The sequence below is a fragment of the Lepisosteus oculatus genome, chromosome 7 (assembly GCF_040954835.1).
Source record: "Lepisosteus oculatus isolate fLepOcu1 chromosome 7, fLepOcu1.hap2, whole genome shotgun sequence".
In the NCBI taxonomy this organism is placed as follows: Eukaryota; Metazoa; Chordata; class Actinopteri; order Semionotiformes; family Lepisosteidae; genus Lepisosteus; species Lepisosteus oculatus.
The window spans coordinates 1,991,474-2,011,849 of NC_090702.1; the positions used below are offsets into that span (position 1 = coordinate 1,991,474).

At 54.5% G+C, this 20,376-nt stretch overlaps 1 protein-coding gene across 1 annotated transcript in view; it reads left to right on the top strand.

The window, feature by feature from the left end:
- The window catches only part of LOC107076130 (vesicular glutamate transporter 1-like), a 33,521-nt gene that overhangs the window by 11,463 nt on the left and 1,682 nt on the right, over positions 1–20,376 (top strand). The window contains exons 2-11 of the mRNA XM_069191849.1: positions 7,622–7,877; positions 10,487–10,605; positions 11,094–11,208; positions 14,276–14,363; positions 15,478–15,564; positions 15,911–16,053; positions 16,748–16,897; positions 17,970–18,102; positions 18,191–18,301; positions 19,102–19,229. Of these exons, the coding sequence (XP_069047950.1) occupies positions 7,622–7,877; positions 10,487–10,605; positions 11,094–11,208; positions 14,276–14,363; positions 15,478–15,564; positions 15,911–16,053; positions 16,748–16,897; positions 17,970–18,102; positions 18,191–18,301; positions 19,102–19,229 (1,330 nt within the window). The remainder of the gene's footprint in view (positions 1–7,621; positions 7,878–10,486; positions 10,606–11,093; positions 11,209–14,275; positions 14,364–15,477; positions 15,565–15,910; positions 16,054–16,747; positions 16,898–17,969; positions 18,103–18,190; positions 18,302–19,101; positions 19,230–20,376) is intronic.

Consider the following 20,376-nt stretch of genomic DNA (forward strand, 5'->3'; position numbering starts at 1 on the left):
CTCGCGGTTGGAAATTTGCATTATAATCGCAATATCTGCTGTTCATTATTTATGGACGATGACATTTCATTTCTGGCCTGAAAATAAAATATTTAAGACCGTGGAGGATATAAGAACTGGGGTCTGGTCAAATTTCGGATCTCAGCAGCTAAGCTAGGCAGTGTCTGGGGTTTCAGAGACTATGAGGGAAACCAAGTTGTTTCTGTAGGTGTTATTAAGATCACTTCATTGTCCATTTACAGTGTCTTGCATGAGGAATGTGTCTTTTCTCAGACCCCAGCCTGCTCTCCAGGAGACACACAGACAGGGAGAGAAGCTGGGGGTCAGAGCGCAGGGTCAGCCATTTGTGTGTGTGTCTGTGTGTGTGCCCTGTGATGGACTGGTGGGACTGGTGCGAGTGCCCGGCTTAGAGAGATCAGATCACTCTGTTGTCCAGAGACAGTGTCTCGCATGAGGAATGTGTCTTCTCTCAGACCCCAGCCTGCTCTCCAGGAGACACACAGACAGGGAGAGAGAAGCTGGGGGTCAGAGCGCAGGGTCGGCCATTTATACGGCACCCCTGGAGCAGCTGGGGTGAAGGGCCTCGCTCAGGGGGGGCCCCCACGGAGTAGGATTCCTCTGCTGGGCCGCGGGATTCGAACCGGCAACCTCCCGGCCACAGGCGCGGGTCCCGAGCCGCAGAGCCAGCGAGGCCGTCCCGCGCCAGAGCCGAACGCGGTCTCGGGCTGCGGCGCACAGCCTCCTCCTCTTCCTCCTCCTCCTCCTCCTCCTCCTCCGCCCGCTGGCCCGAGCGGTGCCGCTGTCTGCCTTCACCCAGCGGTGAAAACAGCACCCCCCCGCCCCCCCGTTCAGATGAGGATGACGATGTCATCTCTCTCCGCCTGCAGCACATCTGGTGGGCTCCGTGTCCGGCTCGGAAACCCCTCCTCTGGTCCTTCTGCACTCACCTCTCACACCTGCCTGTGGTTCCTGCCCCTCCCCCCCCAGTCCTGTACGAGCCAGGCGTTCGCTGAGCCCGATCCGGGCTCAGCGTGGGAAGACGGACACCCAGAAGCCTTCCTGACCTCCTGGGTCCGGGACTGGGAGCGTCTGGTCCCGTGACCACCCCCCCCTTTCATTCCCCCCCGACCCCCAGCCAGATCCCACTCCGGCCCTTTAACTCCGCCTGTGTCCGGACTGATCACCCGGGCTTGGACGTTTGCTACACCCCCGGATTGGCCTCGGGCCCCCTCGGACTGTCCGCCTCGGCCCCCCCAGTTCTCCTGCCAGCCCCCCTGCATAACCCCCCCCCCCACCCCGTTCTCCTCCTCGCTCCTCCCCGGGTTGCGCTGTCTGCACAGGGTTGCGCTTCGTGGAGACGGGCAGAGGGGGAGACGGACTCCGGGGTCCCGAGCCAGCGGGGCGGCCCACCACTTGTAGGCCGTCTCCCCTCCCTCTCCGGGGGGGGGCCCGCTGGGAAAACCTGGCGGCCCGACATCACATCAGGAGGGAGTCCGGCTCCGAGTCCAGCGCACGAGGCCCGGCACGTTCCTGGGGGGGCGGATGTCCTCCGGGGCGGCGCCGTTGCGCGTGTCCCCAAGAGTTGCTCTTTTTTCTCTCTTCTGGGGGGCCCACGCGCCCCGCCACCCGAGTCCGGCCTGCTGCAGGACGCCGCCGACGAATCCGGAAAGGCCGAATCCGGGAGACGAAACAACAACAACAACAACAAAAACAACCACCTTTTTGTAGAATAAAACCCCCGACGTTGATAGGTTTGCCACCCAAAAAACGGAAAACAAAACCCCACAGCAGAAGGACACCAGCCGATACAACAGACCTGAGAGTCCCAGAGATGGACAGGCGCCGTTAAAGATCCCTCCAGAATGAGCGCTGGTCCATTTTCTGTCACGCCCCACACTCCCCCTCGCCAACGCCGTTGAATGCGCAGAACCACTGTTTCACAGTCTCATTCCGGATTGAACCCATCGCATTCCCACACAGATTCTCCCTCCTGCACCAATGATCCAACCACATCCCTTTCCTTTCAGTTTTTAAACTCCCAGTATTCTCCAGTGTGCCTTTCCAAGCCTTTGACTCATCTCCTGTTCCTAATCTTTTGGTCTCGCCTCTTGACCTCGCCTTCTGGAATCTGTCTTTCGGATATCTCTCGTTACCAGGCCCTTTGCCTCCCCAATCGACTAAGCCTTTGGATTTTGTCTTTTTGGATCGTCCCCTTTGCTACTCTGTGTTCTGTGGGATTCATGGTCAGGCATAAGGATCCTCCGATCCTACCTAGAGGTTCCCTGACATCCTCAAGGCCACAGCCTCGTCCTTCTGACCCCCCGGCTGCGCTGACAGACCGCCAGTGTCTGACTCGGGAGAGATGTTTGAATGTCAATTCAAAGTGCGGACTTGAACCCCTCTGCACGCCTCGCACTGAAACTCTTCTCATAGACAGGACTCGCCGAGCTCGCCTTCAGCTCATAATCCATAGGAACGGTAGCTTTCGCACAATTGTTCTGATTTGTCTATGTCTGTCGGGTTGCCTTCCCCGATCACAGCGCATTGAGGAGAAGGTCTGGTCTGCTACTACTTTGTCGACCTCCAGGCTCATGGAACATACCTGGAACGTACCTGGCCAGTCCTCCCACTTGGAATAGATCACACCACGGTCCAAGCCCTGCTAGCCAGCGTTTCGGTAGAGGGTGGAGAGTGCTTTATGTTTGTCATAACTCAAAACTCATCGACTACAGCTTCGTTGACGTCTTCGTCTCGCCTGCTTTTACATTGCTTTCTGCCGTAGTGCACTTATTGATTTGGAGATCGGAAAAGTATCAAGGTGAAGGTGCTGAAAACTAGCCCTAACTCTACCCCAGAGTGTAGGTACAGATATGTAGAGTATAGGCTTTATATTAGGTACAGCTCCCAATCCAGACTCCAGACAGTGTGTATACCACACTAGAGGAATACGTCCTTACACACTCTCCAGACTATATATACAGTATATGATATACAGTACATACAGCTCCCAATCCAGACTCCAGACAGTGTGTATACCACACTAGGGGAACACGTCCTTACACACTCTCCAGACTATATATACAGTATATGATATACAGTACATACAGCTCCCAATCCAGACTCCAGACAGTGTGTATACCACACTAGGGGAACACGTCCTTACACACTCTCCAGACTATATATACAGTATATGATATACAGTACATACAGCTCCTAATCCAGACTCCAGACAGTGTGTATACCACACTAGGGGAACACGTCCTTACACACTCTCCAGACTATATATACAGTATATGATATACAGTACATACAGCTCCCAATCCAGACTCCAGACAGTGTGTATACCACACTAGGGGAACACGTCCTTACACTCTCTCCAGACTATATATACAGTATATGATATACAGTACATACAGCTCCCAATCCAGACTCCAGACAGTGTGTATACCACACTAGAGGAATACGTCCTTACACAGTCTCCAGACTATATATACAGTATATGATATACAGTACATACAGCTCCCAATCCAGACTCCAGACAGTGTGTATACCACACTAGAGGAACACGTCCTTACACACTCTCCAGACTATATATACAGTATATGATATACAGTACATACAGCTCCTAATCCAGACTCCAGACAGTGTGTATACCACACTAGAGGAACACGTCCTTACACACTCTCCAGACTATATATGCAGTATATGATATACAGTACATACAGCTCCCAATCCAGACTCCAGACAGTGTGTATACCACACTAGAGGAACACGTCCTTACACACTCTCCAGACTATATATACAGTATATGATATACAGTACATACAGCTCCCAATCCAGACTACAGACAGTGTGTATACCACACTAGAGGAACACGTCCTTACACACTCTCCAGACTATATATACAGTATATGATATACAGTACATACAGCTCCCAATCCAGACTCCAGACAGTGTGTATACCACACTAGAGGAACACGTCCTTACACACTCTCCAGACTATATATACAGTATATGATATACAGTACATACAGCTCCCAATCCAGACTACAGTGTGTATACCACACTAGAGGAACACGTCCTTACACACTCTCCAGACTATATATACAGTATATGATATACAGTACATACAGCTCCCAATCCAGACTACAGACAGTGTGTATACCACACTAGGGGAACACGTCCTTACACACTCTCCAGACTATATATATGATATACAGCACATACAGCTCTTGATAGAGACTACAACAGTGTGTGTTGTTTCAATTAAGGGTAAATTTAGCTCAAAGGAGATTTTAACAAGCAAGCAGCATATGTTTGTCTCCTAGGTGGCAATCTGTTCGTTACTAACGAGGTGCTGCCTAATTAGCGCAGGTACAGGCACTGCAGTCTCTTCGCAAGCGGGGCTGCTGAACTGCAGAACGTGCTGTAGTCTGTCCTCCGCCTCTGTGCTGGGCTGTGCTGGTTTTCTTATTTTAAGCAGTATTGATACAGCGCCAGGGGGCCAGAGAGTTGGGGGTGGGGGGGTGGGGTGGGAGAGGCAGCCGAGAGTGGGTGGGAGGTTGTGGGAAAGAGCTTAACTTCATTTCCGGAAGTGTAGGTTTCTGTACTAATCTGTGTGAGTGTGTCTGTGAGAGAGAGAGAGAGAGAGAGAGAGAGAGAGAGAGAGAGAGAGGGCATGACCTCTAGTCTCTCAGCCCAGCACAAGCACAAATCCCTTTAAGAGGAGAAAGTCTCTTAACAGCGGGGCTTGCTGTCTGTTGTGTGCTGATGACGTGTTGCTTCAGGGTGTCAGTTTGTCAGTGCGTCTGTCTCTCGGTGTGCCGATGACAGTGCTGTTGTTTTTTTGTGCGGTGTGTAACTCCGTCGCTTGGGCGTGTGCGTGGAGGTGCGTCCACCCCACTCGATCTCCGTTGCACCGAACGTCACTCTGGGAACGAACGGTGGTCTCTTCCCCTCTCCTGGGGCTCTCTGTGGCCGGAGCAGGGAGAGTCAGTCAGTCCTTCCTGTGTCTCGGTGTAACACTTCGGAGGGGATCAGCTCTAATCCTGCCCAGCGCTGTCTGCCAGTAACTCACACAGGCTCGGGGAGAGACAGACACAGGCCGGGACACAGTGAGGCTGACCGGGGGAGACAGGGAGTGAATAATTCATGGATAATTGTCAGGAAAAAAAGTCCTCAGATCATCAATATTTAATCAATACGAATAAATCTGAATTATCTTTGGAGAGAGACTGGGTTCATTCTATCCTAGTACAATCAGTAACTAAAGTATCAGACAAATTTATCTGTCTGCAGCATCCGCAGTATTAACTGTGTCTATCAGTGTTTATCTACAGTCTCTACAGTATCTACAGCTCTGTATCTGCAGTATTAACTGTGTGTATCAGTCTTTATCTACAGTCTCTACAGTATCTACAGCTCTGTATCTGCAGTATTAACTGTCTATCAGCAGTGTTTATGTAGAGTATCTACAGCTCTGTATCTGCAGTATTAACTGTGTCTATCAGTGTTTATCTACAGTCTCTACAGTATCTACAGCTCTGTATCTGTAGTATTAACTGTGTCTATCAGTGTTTATCTACAGTCTCTACAGTATCTACAGCTCTGTATCTGCAGTATTAACTGTGTCTATCAGTGTTTATCTACAGTCTCTACAGTCTCTACAGCTCTGTATCTGCAGTATTAACTGTGTCTATCAGTGTTTACAGTATCTACAGCTCTGTATCTGCAGTATCAGCAGTGTTTATGTAGAGTCTCTACAGCTCTGTATCTGCAGTATTTACAGTAAAGTCTGTGTGTAGAATAGGTATCTAGTATGAGATTGTGTGCTCAGCAGGTCTGAGGGCCCAGATGGTCTGAGCTCTGCTTTCTCAGTAAGACTCCATACATAATGATCTCCACTGAGACTTTCATTAATCTTCCTCTCTCCCCTGTCAGCGTGTCTGTATTAACACCCTTGTGCAACGATAATGTACCGGAGTGTCCAGTCAGTGTGTCTGTTAACCCCTCTCTCTCTCAGTGCAGTGTTAATGTACTGGAGTGTCCAGTCAGTGTGTCTGTTAACCCCTCTCTCTCTCAGTGCAGTGTTAATGTACTGGAGTGTCCAGTCAGTGTGTCTGTATGAACCCCTCTCTCTCTCAGTGCAGTGTTAATGTACTGGAGTGTCCAGTCAGTGTGTCTGTATTAACCCCTCTCTCTCTCAGTGCAGTGTTAATGTACTGGAGTGTCCAGTCAGTGTGTCTGTATGAACCCCTCTCTCTCTCTCAGTGCAGTGTTAATGTACTGGAGTGTCCAGTCAGTGTGTCTGTATGAACCCCTCTCTCTCTCACTGCAGTGTTAATGTACTGGAGTGTCCAGTCAGTGTGTCTGTATGAACCCCTCTCTCTCTCAGTGCAGTGTTAATGTACTGGAGTGTCCAGTCAGTGTGTCTGTATGAACCCCTCTCTCTCTCTCAGTGCAGTGTTAATGTACTGGAGTGTCCAGTCAGTGTGTCTGTATGAACCCCTCTCTCTCTCAGTGCAGTGTTAATGTACTGGAGTGTCCAGTCAGTGTGTCTGTATGAACCCCTCTCTCTCTCAGTGCAGTGTTAATGTACTGGAGTGTCCAGTCAGTGTGTCTGTATTAACCCCCCTCTCTCTCTCAGTGCAGTGTTAATGTACTGGAGTGTCCAGTCAGTGTGTCTGTATGAACCCCTCTCTCTCTCAGTGCAGTGTTAATGTACTGGAGTGTCCAGTCAGTGTGTCTGTATGAACCCCTCTCTCTCTCTCAGTGCAGTGTCCTGTCAGTGTATTAATCTCTCATTGGTACCAAAATATTACCATAGCTTTTATGAAAATGCGCTGTAGCCTGTTCTCTCTCTCTCTCTCTCTCTCTCTCTCTCTCTCTCTCTCTATCTGCCCCACCAGCAGGGGGAGCCCTGTGCTCTGCTGCTCACTCTCTCTCTGTGCCACAGCCTGTCCTACTCTCCCCCACCAGCAGGGGGAGCCCTGTGCTCTGCTGCTCACTCTCTCTCTCTGTGCCACAGCCTGTCCTACTCTCCCCCACCAGCAGGGGGAGCCCCGTGCTCTGGTGCTCACTCTCTCTCTGTGCCACAGCCTGTCGTACTCTCCCCCAACAGCAGGGGGAGCCCTGTGCCCTGCTGCTCACTCTCTCTCTGTGCCACAGCCTGTCCTACTCTCCCCCACCAGCAGGGGGAGCCCTGTGCCCTGCTGCTCACTCTCTCTCTCTGTGCCACAGCCTGTCCTACTCTCCCCCACCAGCAGGGGGAGCCCTGTGCCCTGCTGCTCACTCTCTCTCTATGCCACAGCCTGTCCTACTCTCCCCCACCAGCAGGGGGAGCCCTGTGCCCTGCTGCTCACTCTCTCTCTCTGTGCCACAGCCTGTCCTACTCTCCCCCACCAGCAGGGGGAGCCCCGTGCCCTGCTGCTCACTCTCTCTCTCTGTGCCACAGCCTGTCCTACTCTCCCCCACCAGCAGGGGGAGCCCCGTGCCCTGCTGCTCACTCTCTCTCTCTGTGCCACAGCCTGTCCTACTCTCCCCCACCAGCAGGGGGAGCCCCGTGCCCCCGGTGGCACTGCTGCTGCTGTTGCCCACTCACTCCAGTCCGTGTGCCCCGCAGGGCGCTGGAGAAGAGGCAGGCCCACGGGGAGACCATCGAGCTGTCGGCGGAGGGCCGGCCGGTGGAGGTGGCGGCCGAGAGGGACCTGCCGGTGGTGGACTGCACCTGCTGCGGCCTGCCACGCCGCTACATCATCGCCGTCCTCTGCGGCATCGGCTTCTGCATCTCCTTCGGCATCCGCTGCAACCTGGGAGTGGCCATCGTCAGCATGGTCAACAACCACACCGAGTACCGGGGCGACAAGCCCGTGCTGAAGGTGAGGGACTGTCTGTGTGGAGTCTGCGTGTTCCTGCTGGGTCTCCCCTGGGCTCCCGCGGTCTGGCGTCGATGCCTGACACCATACGGGCCCTGGGGGGCTGTCTGTGTGGAGTCTGCGTGTTCCTGTTGGGGTCTCCTCTGGGCTCCCACAGTCTGGCGTTGATGCCTGACACCATACGGGCCCTGGGGGGCTGTCTGTGTGGAGTCTGCGTGTTCCTGTTGGGGTCTCCTCTGGGCTCCCACAGTCTGGCGTTGATGCCTGAGACCATACAGGCCCCGGGGGGCTGTCTGTGTGGAGTCTGCGTGTTCCTGTTGGGTCTCCCATGGGCTCCCGCAGTCTGGCGTCGATGCCTGAGACCATACAGGCCCTGGGGGGGCTGTCTGTGTGGAGTCTGCGTGTTCCTGTTGGGTCTCCTCTGGGCTCAAACAGTCTGGCGTCGATGCCTGAGACCATACGGGCCCTGGGGGGGCTGTCTGTGTGGAGTCTGCGTGTTCCTGTTGGGTCTCCCCTGGGCTCCCGCAGTCTGGCGTCGATGCCTGAGACCACACGGGCCCTGGGGGGCTGTCTGTGTGGAGTCTGCGTGTTCCTGTTGGGTCTCCTCTGGGCTCCCGCAGTCTGGCGTCGATGCCTGAGACCATACGGGCCCTGGGGGGCTGTCTGTGTGGAGTCTGCGTGTTCCTGTTGGGTCTCCTCTGGGCTCCCACAGTCTGGCGTCGATGCCCGAGACCATACGGGCCCTGGGGGGCTGTCTCTGTGGAGTCTGCGTGTTCCTGTTGGGTCTCCTCTGGGCTCCCGCAGTCTGGCGTCGATGCCTGACACCATACGGGCCCTGGGGGGCTGTCTGTGTGGAGTCTGCGTGTTCCTGTTGGGTCTCCTCTGGGCTCCCGCAGTCTGGCGTCGATGCCTGAGACCACACGGGCCCTGGGGGTGCTGTCTGTGTGGAGTCTGCGTGTTCTTGTTGGGTCTCCCCTGGGCTCCCGCAGTCTGGCGTCGATGCCTGAGACCATACGGGCCCTGGGGGGCTGTCTGTGTGGAGTCTGCGTGTTCCTGTTGGGGTTTCCCACAGTCTGGAGTTGACTCCCGAGATTATAGACAGAGCAGCTGCAGAGGTGCTACAGGACAGGACATGACATTGAAAAATACTGTAGTAAAATCGCGTCAAATGCTCAGTCAAATCAGGAGATTGTATCTGGGCGGCGGGGTGGTGCAGTTGTCAGTATTGCCGCCCCTCCCAGCGCTGGGGCCCTGGGTTCGGCTGCCGGGGAGCTGTCTGTGTGGAGCCTGCGTGTTCCCCTCGGGTTTCCTCCCCGCAGTCTGGCGGGGACCCCCCCCCCCTGCTTTTCAGAGCAGGTCAAATCCCACTCCCACCCACCTCCAGCCAGCCAGGGTCTCCTCCCCTCTGCCTCCAACACTACATGCCCCCTGGTGGTGGGAGGCTGGAATAATTTGTGGCTCGGGACCTGCGCCTGTGGCTGGGAGGTTGCCGGTTCGAATCCCGCGGCCCAGCAGAGGAATCCTACTCCGTGGGGCCCCCTGAGCAAGGCCCTGAACCCCAGCTGCTCCATGGGCGCCGTATAAATGGCCGACCCTGCGCTCTGACCCCCAGCTTCTCTCTCCCTGTCTGTGTGTCTCCTGGAGAGCAGGCTGGGGTCTGAGAAAAGACACATTCCTCATGCGAGACACTGTATCTGGACAACAGAGTGATCTTAATCTGCTTGGTCATGCTGCTGGGCTTAATTTAAGACACAGCTGGATGGGATCCTGGGATCAATGTCCTGTTAAACAGGCTGCAACAGTGTAGCTGTTGTCCTGTGGAGCCCGGCCCGGGCTCCTGTGTCCCTGGCGGTTTCTTTGGTGATGGTTCAGGCCGCCCCCAGTGTCCGGCGGGCTGTGACAGGCAGGCTGCCCTTCCCCAGCTCAACTCCATTCAAGGTGCTCTAGTAGCAGGACCGCTGGGTACAACCGGTGTTGCCGAAGCAAATAGAAATAATGAAATTCACATGAAACAAAACGGAAAATAAAAGTCAAATAAAATCTACAGACATTTACAACAAAGACGTATCGGAAAATATTGACATATACTGTAGGCGGATGGAGCGTTATTGGGAGACAGACTCACAGTTCCTCAGGCTGGGACAGGAGATCACACACTGTATTATTATTATTAAGAGACAGGCTCACTGTCTGTTCCTCGGGCTGGGACAGGAGATCACACACTGTATTATTATTATTGAGAGACAGGCTCACTGTCTGTTCCTCAGGCTGGGACAGGAGATCACACACTGTATTATTATTATTAAGAGACAGGCTCACTGTCTGTTCCTCGGGCTGGGACAGGAGATCACACACTGTATTATTATTATTGAGAGACAGGCTCCCTGTCTGTTCCTCAGGCTGGGACAGGAGATCACATACTCCCTCCTCCCTCTCCCAGTAGGACTGGGACCTGTTGTGATTCTGGCAGGAGTGGGAACTCTGGGACTAGATTTCTGAGTTTAGGGAAGAATGTTTCTCTAATCCCAGAGGATCTGTCACAGTGCAGTAGGAACTGCACCTCTGTCTCTGTTTCTCAGCGATTCCCTCTCTCTCTCCCTGCTCCGTCTCAGAAAGCCCAGTTCTCCTGGGACCCCGAGACCGTGGGGATGATTCATGGCTCGTTCTTCTGGGGGTACATCGTCACGCAGATCCCTGGGGGATTCATCGCCCAGAAGTTCGCTGCCAACAGGTGTGTCTGTCTCTCTGTAAGTGTAAGTCCTGTCTGTCTGTCTGTCTGTCAGTACTGCCTGTCCCACAGCAGGGGGCGCTAGTCTGTCTCTCACACCCTTTGTCAGAGGTCAAGGGTCAATCTGCAGAGTCAGAAGAGCGTTTGCAGAGAATCCTCTCCATAGCTGAACTGTTCAAAGGACAGAACACAAAATACATGTCTCTTTCCTTATCTCTCTCTCTCTATCTCTCTGTTTCTCTCCTCCCTCTCTCTCCTGTCTCTGTCCCTCTCTCCTACCTCTCTCTCCTGTCTCTCTCTCCCCCTGTTTCTCTCCCCCATCTCTCTCCTCCCTCTCTCCCTCTCTCTCCCCCGTCTCTCTCCTCCCTCTCTCTCCTGTCTCTGTCCCCCTCTCTCCTCTCTCCCCTCTCTCTCCCCTCTCTTGCCTGTCTCTCTCCTCTCTCTCTGTCCCCTCTCTCTCTCCTCTCTCCTGTCTCTCTCCTGTCTCTCAGGGTGTTTGGTTTTGCCATAGTCGCCACCTCCACCCTCAACATGCTGATCCCCTCGGCTGCCCGGGTTCACTACAGCTGCGTCATCCTCGTCAGGATACTGCAGGGGCTCGTGGAGGTCTGTCTCTCTGTGTGTCTGTCAGTCTGTCTCTCTCTCCCCGTGAGCCTGTCTGTGTGCCGGTCAGTCTGTCTCTCTCGTCCCGTGAGCCTGTCTGTGTGTCTGTCAGTCTGTCTCTCTCTGTGATTGGGTGTCCGTGTGTCGGTCAGTCAGTCTCTCTCTGTGATTGGGTGTCCGTGTGTCGGTCAGTCTGTCTCTCTCTGTGATTGGGTGTCCATGTTTCGGTCAGTCTGTCAATTGGGTGTCTGTGTGTCAGTCAGTCTGTCTCTCTCTGTGATTGGGTGTGTCGGTCAGTCTGTCTCTCTCTGTGATTGGGTGTCCGTGTGTCGGTCAGTCTGTCTCTCTCTGTGATTGGGTGTCCGTGTGTCGGTCAGTCTGTCGATTGGGTGTCTGTGTGTCAGTCAGTCTGTCTCTCTCTGTGATTGGGTGTGTCGGTCAGTCTGTCTCTCTCTGTGATTGGGTGTCCGTGTGTCGGTCAGTCTGTCTCTCTCTGTGATTGGGTGTCTGTGTGTCGGTCAGTCTGTCTCTCTCTGTGATTGGGTGTCCGTGTGTCGGTCAGTCTGTCTCTCTCTGTGATTGGGTGTCTGTGTGTCGGTCAGTCTGTCTCTCTCTGTGATTGGGTGTCTGTGTGCCGGTCAGTCTCTCTCTCTCTGTGATTGGGTGTCTGTGTGTCGGTCAGTCTGTCTCTCGGTGAGTCTCCCTGTCGGTCAGTCTGTCTCCCTGGCTGCCTCTGTGCCTTTCCCTGTCGTCGTTGTGTTTGTCAGGTATGAGACTTACTGAAACAGTACTGATACACGAGGAGAAAAATGTCACTCAGATTCTGAGATTCTCTCAGGCTGGAAATCACTCCCAGGGAGAGCAGGTTCCTGATCCAGGGCAGAAAGAGAGAGTCGGTCAGTTCCTAGTCTTGAACCCAAGCCACCCAGCGGGACCGCGTGCCGTCTCAGATCGCACCCTCACTCTGCCTTGATCGGGGCTGGTCTGACACCACCGCAGTGTGGGGGGCTCTGGTGAAAGTTGGGGAGCAGGTCAGACCCTGATCTCGCCCACCCGCGCTTGACTGGCAGGGTCCCAGCTTATTCTCTGGCGGGTGCGAAGCTCCTCTTCACTGCCAGGTGAGCTGAGCCGCTCAGGAATGGCCAAGGAGCCTGAGCTCCTAATTTGCCCGAGCTACCAAAACGACTTCAAGCTTCCGAAGTTTTTGCTTCCGATGTTTGCCCTCGCTCTGTGTTGGTGCGATGGGTGCGATTGGGCGGGGCGCTGGCTCTGCGGCTCAGGCTCTGCGCCTGTGGCTGGGAGGTTGCCGGTTCGAATCCCGCGGCCCAGCAGAGGAATCCTACTCCCTTGGGGCCCCCCTGAGCGAGGCCCTTCACCCCAGCTGCTCCAGGGGCGCTGTATAAATGGCCGACCCTGCGCTCTGACCCCCAGCTTCTCTCCCTGTCTGTGTGTCTCCTGGAGAGCAAGCTGGGGTCTGAGAAAAGACACATTCCTCATGCGAGACACTGTATCTGGACAACAGAGTGATCTTATACCGAGTTTAGACCAGGGGCGGAGCGCTGTCTCTGTGGCTCAGGACCTGCGCCTGTGGCCGGGAGGTTGCCGGTTCGAATCCCATGGAGGAATCCTACTCCCTTGGGGCCCCTGAGCAAGGCCCTTCGCCCCAGCTGCTCCAGGGGTGCTGTATAAATGGCCGACCCTGCGCTCTGACCCCCAGCTTCTCTCTCCCTGTCTGTGTGTCTCCTGGAGAGCAGGCTGGGGTCTGAGAGAAGACACATTCCTCAGGCGGGACACTGTATAGGGCTTAATAAAAAAACAACATTAAAGAGGTTGGAGTAACTGCTTATTCTACTCTCCCTGTGAACTCCCCTTCGGCCGCTGATCTCGCCCCACCGCGACTCAGCCCAGGCACAGCGCGTGCGTCACCCCTGTCTGCTGTCAGTCTGTCGGTATGGAGAATTCGGCAGCGAGGAACCTGGAGACTCTTCGCAAGGAGCGAGGAATTAAAGATTTGGGTTTTTTTTTTTTTGCAACCATTCCTTGACGATTATTGGCGTTTACAAAACTGCATTTGCGATCGGCGGGGCCACGTTTGAGACTGTAAGAGCACACTGCCTGTACGTGCGAGTGCCCGGAGACTGCAGGTTAATCCATACGTCATTATCGAAACCACCGGGACTTACAACGATAGCGCTTCGAGTTTGTCTGACGAGGGTAGACTTTAACGCTGACACCCCTGCGCTGTTAGGCTGAAGCATGTGCCTCACGGCTTACACTAATAATAGCTTTTACGAGGTTTAAAAATGGATTTCAATTTTCTTTGTTTTGGTTTTTTTTGGGGGGGATGTGGCACCTGTCGTAACACTTTGCAACAAATCACTTTCACGAGTTGCTAACGTCTGTATGTCGACACATCTAGGAGTTGAGCGTCTGTGAACGCTGACAATGAGAAATTGTGGTAATGAGAAATTCCTGTTTTTATTATGTGATGGATGCACCCGGACTGTCAATCTGAAGTTACTCTTTTTGCAACAAACCTTGCTATGTTGTTAAAAACTAAAATCTTGGGATCCTTCCTAAAAAGAGCTGGAAAAAAGTACCCGCCTTGATTGGCTCTTGACGAACAAATGATGGTTCTTATTTGTAAACATTCATAAACAAACACGTCACGGTCTCTACTGGGTTTGTAATGCTGTTCCGTCGTGTCGACATACAGACATTAGCAACTCGTGGAAGTGATGCGTCATCTAGGAATTGAGCGTCTATGAACGCTGACAATGAATGAGAAATTGTGGTAATGAGAAATTCCTGTTTTTATTATGTGATGGATGCACCCGGACTGTAAATTTGAAACTTAAAAATAAACAGAGTTTAACGACAGGAAATTGACTCCAGTTGTCAGATCACGTATACGCATACCTTAGCTTTGTGCGTATACAGTATACAGTTTGTAATGCTGTATACGTGATCGGGACTGTGCCATAATCTTCTGATGTCATAATCCGTGCGATGATGTCGTGCTGAGCTCTTCTGATGACGTCACTGCTGTCTACCTTTTTCCTCCCGGAAGGGTGTCACCTACCCAGCATGCCATGGGATCTGGAGCAAGTGGGCCCCACCCCTGGAGAGAAGCCGACTGGCTACAACGGCGTTCTGCGGTGAGGGACTCGACCACGAAAAAGTCGCGTTCGCTGCACTGGGAAGTTCATCCTCCTTACTCTAACCGGCATGCCCCTGTGTCTCGAGTGGTGCTGTCCCTGTTCTCTCTAGGTCTGTTAGGTCGAAGGTCAGATTCTTGCTCTCTATATGGGAACGCGGTTTCTGTTGAGACCGTGGATGTCTACGGCTGGGAGTTGTCCACCATGAGGCAGAGGTGGGGAAGGCTGGGGTTCTTCTACAAAGGTGAAAATTGACTCCTTGAACAATCAGACCTTCGTAGTTTAAGAGCCGGGCAGGAGGCAGATGGACTCAACAGGGCTCCAATGGAGTAGTCATTCCTAAAACCTCTATAGCGCCTGTCTGGACCCTCCACTCCGAGCTCTTCCCAGGTCAGGGGGAATCCCACTACCCCCACCAGTGTGCAGCCCCACCTGGATGATGCTCCAGTCCTCTCACACACACCAGCTCTCAGTGGGGAGGAGAGCAGAGGGATGGAGCCAGTTCAGAGAGGGGGGTTATTAGGAGGCCATGAGGGGTAAAGGCCAGGGGGGGGAATTTGGCCAGGACACTGGGGTAACACCCCTACTCTTGTCGAGAGACACCCTGGGATTGTTAATGACCACAGAGAGTCAGGACCTGGGTTTGACGTCTCATCCGAAGGACGGCGCCTGTTTACAGTCTAGTGTCCCCGTCACTATACTTGGGCATGAGGACCCACACAGACCGCAGGGTGAGCGCCCCCTGCTGGCCCCACTCACACCTCTCCCAGCAGCAGCCTCAGCTTTCCCAGGAGTCTCCCCTCCAGGTACTGGCCAGGCTCCCACCTGCTGGGCTCCAGTGGGGTGTGTCAGCTGGGAGCTGCAGGGGGGACACGGCTGCTGGGTCAATAGGGAGCGTTAGCCGGTATCTGGGAAGCCAGAGGGGGGCGTGGACCCCCGACGGCCAATCGCCACTCCCGTAAGGAGACGGGGTTACTGACCGCGGGCGCCGACGTGTCTCGGCCCGTCACCCGCCTGTACGACTCCAGACCCCGCGGCCGTGATGAGCTGTGTGTGATCGCAGTTGCTCCGGTCCTCTCCCTCAGCGTCCCTCTCTGTCCCCTCTGTCCGGCAGGGTCCTACGCGGGGGCGGTGGTGGCCATGCCGCTGGCGGGGGTCCTGGTCCAGTACTTCGGGTGGTCATCCGTGTTCTACGTCTACGGTGAGTCCACTGCTGTACCCCGCTGTACAGTGCGGACCTGCGCCTGTGGCCGGGAGGTTGCCGGTTCGAATCCCATGGAGGAATCCTACTCCCTTGGGGCACCTGAGCGAGGCCCTTCGCCCCAGCTGCTCCAGGGGTGCTGTATAAATGGCCGACCCTGCGCTCTGACCCCCAGCTTCTCTCTCCCTGTCTGTGTGTCTCCTGGAGAGCAGGCTGGGGTCTGAGAAAAGACACATTCCTCAGGCGGGACACTGTATCTGGCCAACAGAGTGACCCGATCTCATTCTGGCGCTGTCCAGCCAGTGCGTCGGTATTAACGGTTGGACCGTTCCCCCTCACCGCGCAGGGAGTTTCGGGGTGCTCTGGTACCTGTTCTGGATCCTGGTGTCGTACGAGAGCCCGGCCGCCCACCCCACCATCTCCGAGGAAGAGCGCAAGTACATCGAGGAGAGCATCGGCGAGGGGGCCAGCCTGGTGAACCCGCTGCAGGTAGGGGAGGTAGCCCACCTGTCCGCTGGCCAGCCCCATAGTCCTCCTGTCCGCTGGTCAGCCCCATAGTCCACTTGTCCACCTGTCCACTGGCCAGCCCCTCAAGTCCACCTCTCCACCTGTCCACTGGTTAGCCCCATAGTTCTCCTGTCCACTGGCCAGCCCCATAGTCCACCTGTCCACTGGCCAGCCCCATAGTCCACCTGTCCACTGGCCAGCCCCATAGCCCACCTGTCCACTGGTCAGCCCCATAGTCCACTTGTCCACCTGTCCACTGGCCAGCCCCTCAAGTCCACCTCTCCACCTGTCCACTGGGCAGCCCCATAGTCCTCCTGTCCACTGGTCAGCCCCATTGTCCACTTGTCCAACTGTCCACTGGGCAGCCCCATAGTCCTCCTGTCCACTGGTCAGCCCCATAGTCCACTTGTCCACCTGTCCACTGGCCAGCCCCTCAAGTCCACCTCTCCACCTGTCCACTGGGCAGCCCCATAGTCCTCCTGTCCACTGGTCAGCCCCATAGTCCACTTGTCCACCTGTCCACTGGTCAGCCACATAGTCCTCCTGTCCACTGGCCAGGCCTCTCGTCAGCCTCTAAACCCACGTGTCCATCCATGCACTGGTCAGCCTGTTTAGTCCACCTGTCCTGCTGGGACACACACTCACACACTCATGACACGGGCCGTCTTCTCTGCAGAAATTTAAGACCCCCTGGAGGAAGTTCTTCACCTCCATGCCCGTCTACGCCATCATCGTGGCCAACTTCTGCAGGAGCTGGACCTTCTACCTGCTGCTCATCAGCCAGCCCGCCTACTTCGAGGAGGTGTTCGGGTTCGAGATCAGCAAGGTACCAGGGACAGTGCAGAGTCCAGCAGTACAGAGCAGTGCAACACAGACACACACACACACACACAGCACAGACTCACACAGTACAGCACTGACACACACACACACAGTACAGCACTGACTCACACACACACACAAACATAGCACAGACTCACACAGTACAGCACTGACACACACAACAAAGACACACACACAGCACAGACTCACACAGTACAGCACTGACACACACAACACACACACAGTACAGAGTCGAGCAGTACAGATCAGTACAACACACACACACACACACACACACACACACACCTACTGCACAGACCCACACACACACAGCACAGACGGGTACAGACACACACACACACAGTATAGATCAGTACAACACAGACACACACACACACACACACACAGTACAGACTCACACACACACAGCACAGACTCACACAGTACAGCACTGACACACACAACAAATACACACAGTACAGCACTGACACACACAACAAATACACACAGTACAGCACTGACACACACAACAAAGACACACACACACACACACTGCACAGACCCACACACACACAGCACAGACGGGTACAGACACACACACACACACAGTATAGATCAGTACAACACAGACACACACACACACACACACACACACACACACACACAGTACAGCACTGACACACACAACAAAGACACACAGTACAGCACTGACACACACAGCACAGACACACAGTACAGTACAGACACACACAGTACAGACACACACAATACAGTACAGACACACTCACAGCACAGACACGTACAGTACAGACACACACAGTACAGGTACAGTACAGACACAGACAGTACAGTACAGTACAGACACAGACAGTACAGCGCTGACACACACAGTACAGACACACACAGTACAGTAAAGGTACAGACACACACAGTACAGTAATGGTACAGACACACACAGTACAGACACACACAGTACAGGTACAGACACACACAGACACAGACACACACACGACAGGGCAGGGAGGTGACAGCGCAGCCAGTGTGCCAGTACCAACCCCGTGTCGCCCCTCTCTCAGGTGGGCCTGGTGTCGGCCCTCCCTCACCTGGTCATGACCATCATCGTGCCCGTGGGCGGACAGCTGGCCGACTTCCTGCGCTCGCGCCGCATCATGTCCACCACCAACGTCAGGAAGATGATGAACTGCGGAGGTCAGCGAGCCGGGTCCTGCTGTCCCTGACCCCTGACCCCTAACCCCTGACCCCTGACCCCGTCTCTCTCTCTCTCCGTCTCTCTCAGGGTTTGGGATGGAGGCTACCCTCCTGCTGGTTGTTGGCTTCTCCCACACCAAGGCCGTGGCCATTTCCTTCCTGGTTCTGGCCGTCGGCTTCAGCGGATTCGCCATCTCAGGTGCGGAGGGCGGGACTTCCTGTTTCTTGTTATTAATTATAATAATGATAATACTTGCTTACACTTATATAACACTTCTCTGGACCCTCCACTCCGAGCTCTTCCCAGGTCAGGGGGAATCCCACAACCCCCACCAGTGTGCAGCCCCACCTGGATGATGCTCCCGTCCTCTCCCACACACCAGCTCTCAGTGGGGAGGAGAGCAGAGGGATGGAGCCAGTTCAGAGAGGGGGGTTATTAGGAGGCCATGAGGGGTAAAGGCCAGGGGGGAAATTTGGCCAGGACACTGGGGTAACACCCCTACTCTTGTCGAGAGACACCCTGGGATTGTTAATGACCACAGAGAGTCAGGACCTCGGTTTGACGTCTCATCTGAAGGACGGCGCCTGTTTACAGTCTAGTGTCCCCGTCACTATACTGGGGCATGAGGACCCACACAGACCGCAGGGTGAGCGCCCCCTGCTGGGCCCCACTCACACCTCTCCCAGCAGCAGCCTCAGCTTTCCCAGGAGTCTCCCCTCCAGGTACTGGCCAGGCTCCCACCTGCTGGGCTCCAGTGGGGTGTGTCAGCCGGGAGCTGCAGGGGGACATGGCTGCTGGCTAAAAAAAAATAAAAAAAAAATCCCAACCAACAGTCAATTTCAATTCAATTCAAGGGGCTTTATCAGCATGACCGATGGGCACAATCTGCGCTGCCAAAGCAATTAAAAATTCACATGGAACAAAACAGAAAATGAAAGTAAAATCCAATTTACAGGCGTATTACAGACACTTACAACAAAGACGTATCTCTGTCTAAGGGTTCAATGTTAACCACCTGGACATCGCTCCCCGCTACGCCAGTATCCTGATGGGAATCTCCAATGGGGTTGGCACTCTGTCGGGAATGGTGTGTCCGCTGATCGTGGGAGCCATGACCAAGCACAAGGTACACCTTCCTCGGCGTCCAGATTTCTTTCGTGACGGTGTGCAGGCTGAACACGGGCCAGCCCAGCAGGAGAGAGGGCTGTGCTCATGATGCTACTCTCTTCTTGTGCTCTCTTTCTGTCTCTCCTTCCTCCCTCACCTTCTGTCTCCCCCACACTCTTTCTCACTCCCTACATCTTCCTCTCCCTCACTCTCACTCCCTCACCCCTCTCCCTCCTCCCTCTCTCTAAGAAAGTTTCTCTAATCCCAGAGTATCTCTCACAGTGCAGTAGGAAGTGCACCTCTGTCTCTATTTCTCCCCGCTGGCAGGGGGAGCACAGCCTGTCCTCTATGGGCAGCCAGGTCTGCCTGTGTCCAGTGTGTGTGTCCAGGCTGTGGTCACTGAGCCTGTTCTCTCAGGACAGCCAGGTCTGCCTGTGTCCAGTGTGTGTGTCCAGACTGTGGTCACTGAGCCTGTTCTCTCAGGACAGCCAGGTCTGCCTGTGTCCAGTGTGTGTGTCCAGGCTGTGGTCACTGAGCCTGTCCTCTCTGGACAGCCAGGTCTGCCTGTGTCCAGTGTGCGTGTCCAGGCTGTGTCACTGAGCCTGTCCTCTCTGGGCAGCCAGGTCTGTCTGTGTCCAGTTTCTATGGCCAGGCTGTGGTCACTGAGCCTGTCCTTCATCAGGGTCTGTTTCTGTTTGCTGTTATTTATCTTGGTTAGATATTCAGCTAGTGCGTATTGTCTGTTTAGGATTCTGTAGCATTCCAGTTTATGTTGTGTTTGTGTGTGTGTCCCAGTGTGTGAGGTGTTGCTGTTTGATCTGTGCTGTGATGTGGTGGAGTCTGAGTTGTGGTGCTCTAGCAGTGCTGTCCTGAGGCTGATTGTGTGTTGTGTGTGTTGTGCTGTGATGTGGTGGAGTCTGGGTTGTGGTGCTCTAGCAGTGCTGTCCTGAGGCTGGTTGTGTGTTGTGTGTGTTGTGCTGTGATGTGGTGGAGTCTGGGTTGTGGTGCTCTAGCAGTGCTGTCCTGAGGCTGGTTGTGTGTTGTGTGTGTTGTGCTGTGATGTGGTGGAGTCTGGGTTGTGGTGCTCTAGCAGTGCTGTCCTGAGGCTGGTTGTGTGTTGTGTGTGTTGTGCTGTGATGTGGTGGAGTCTGGGTTGTGGTGCTCTA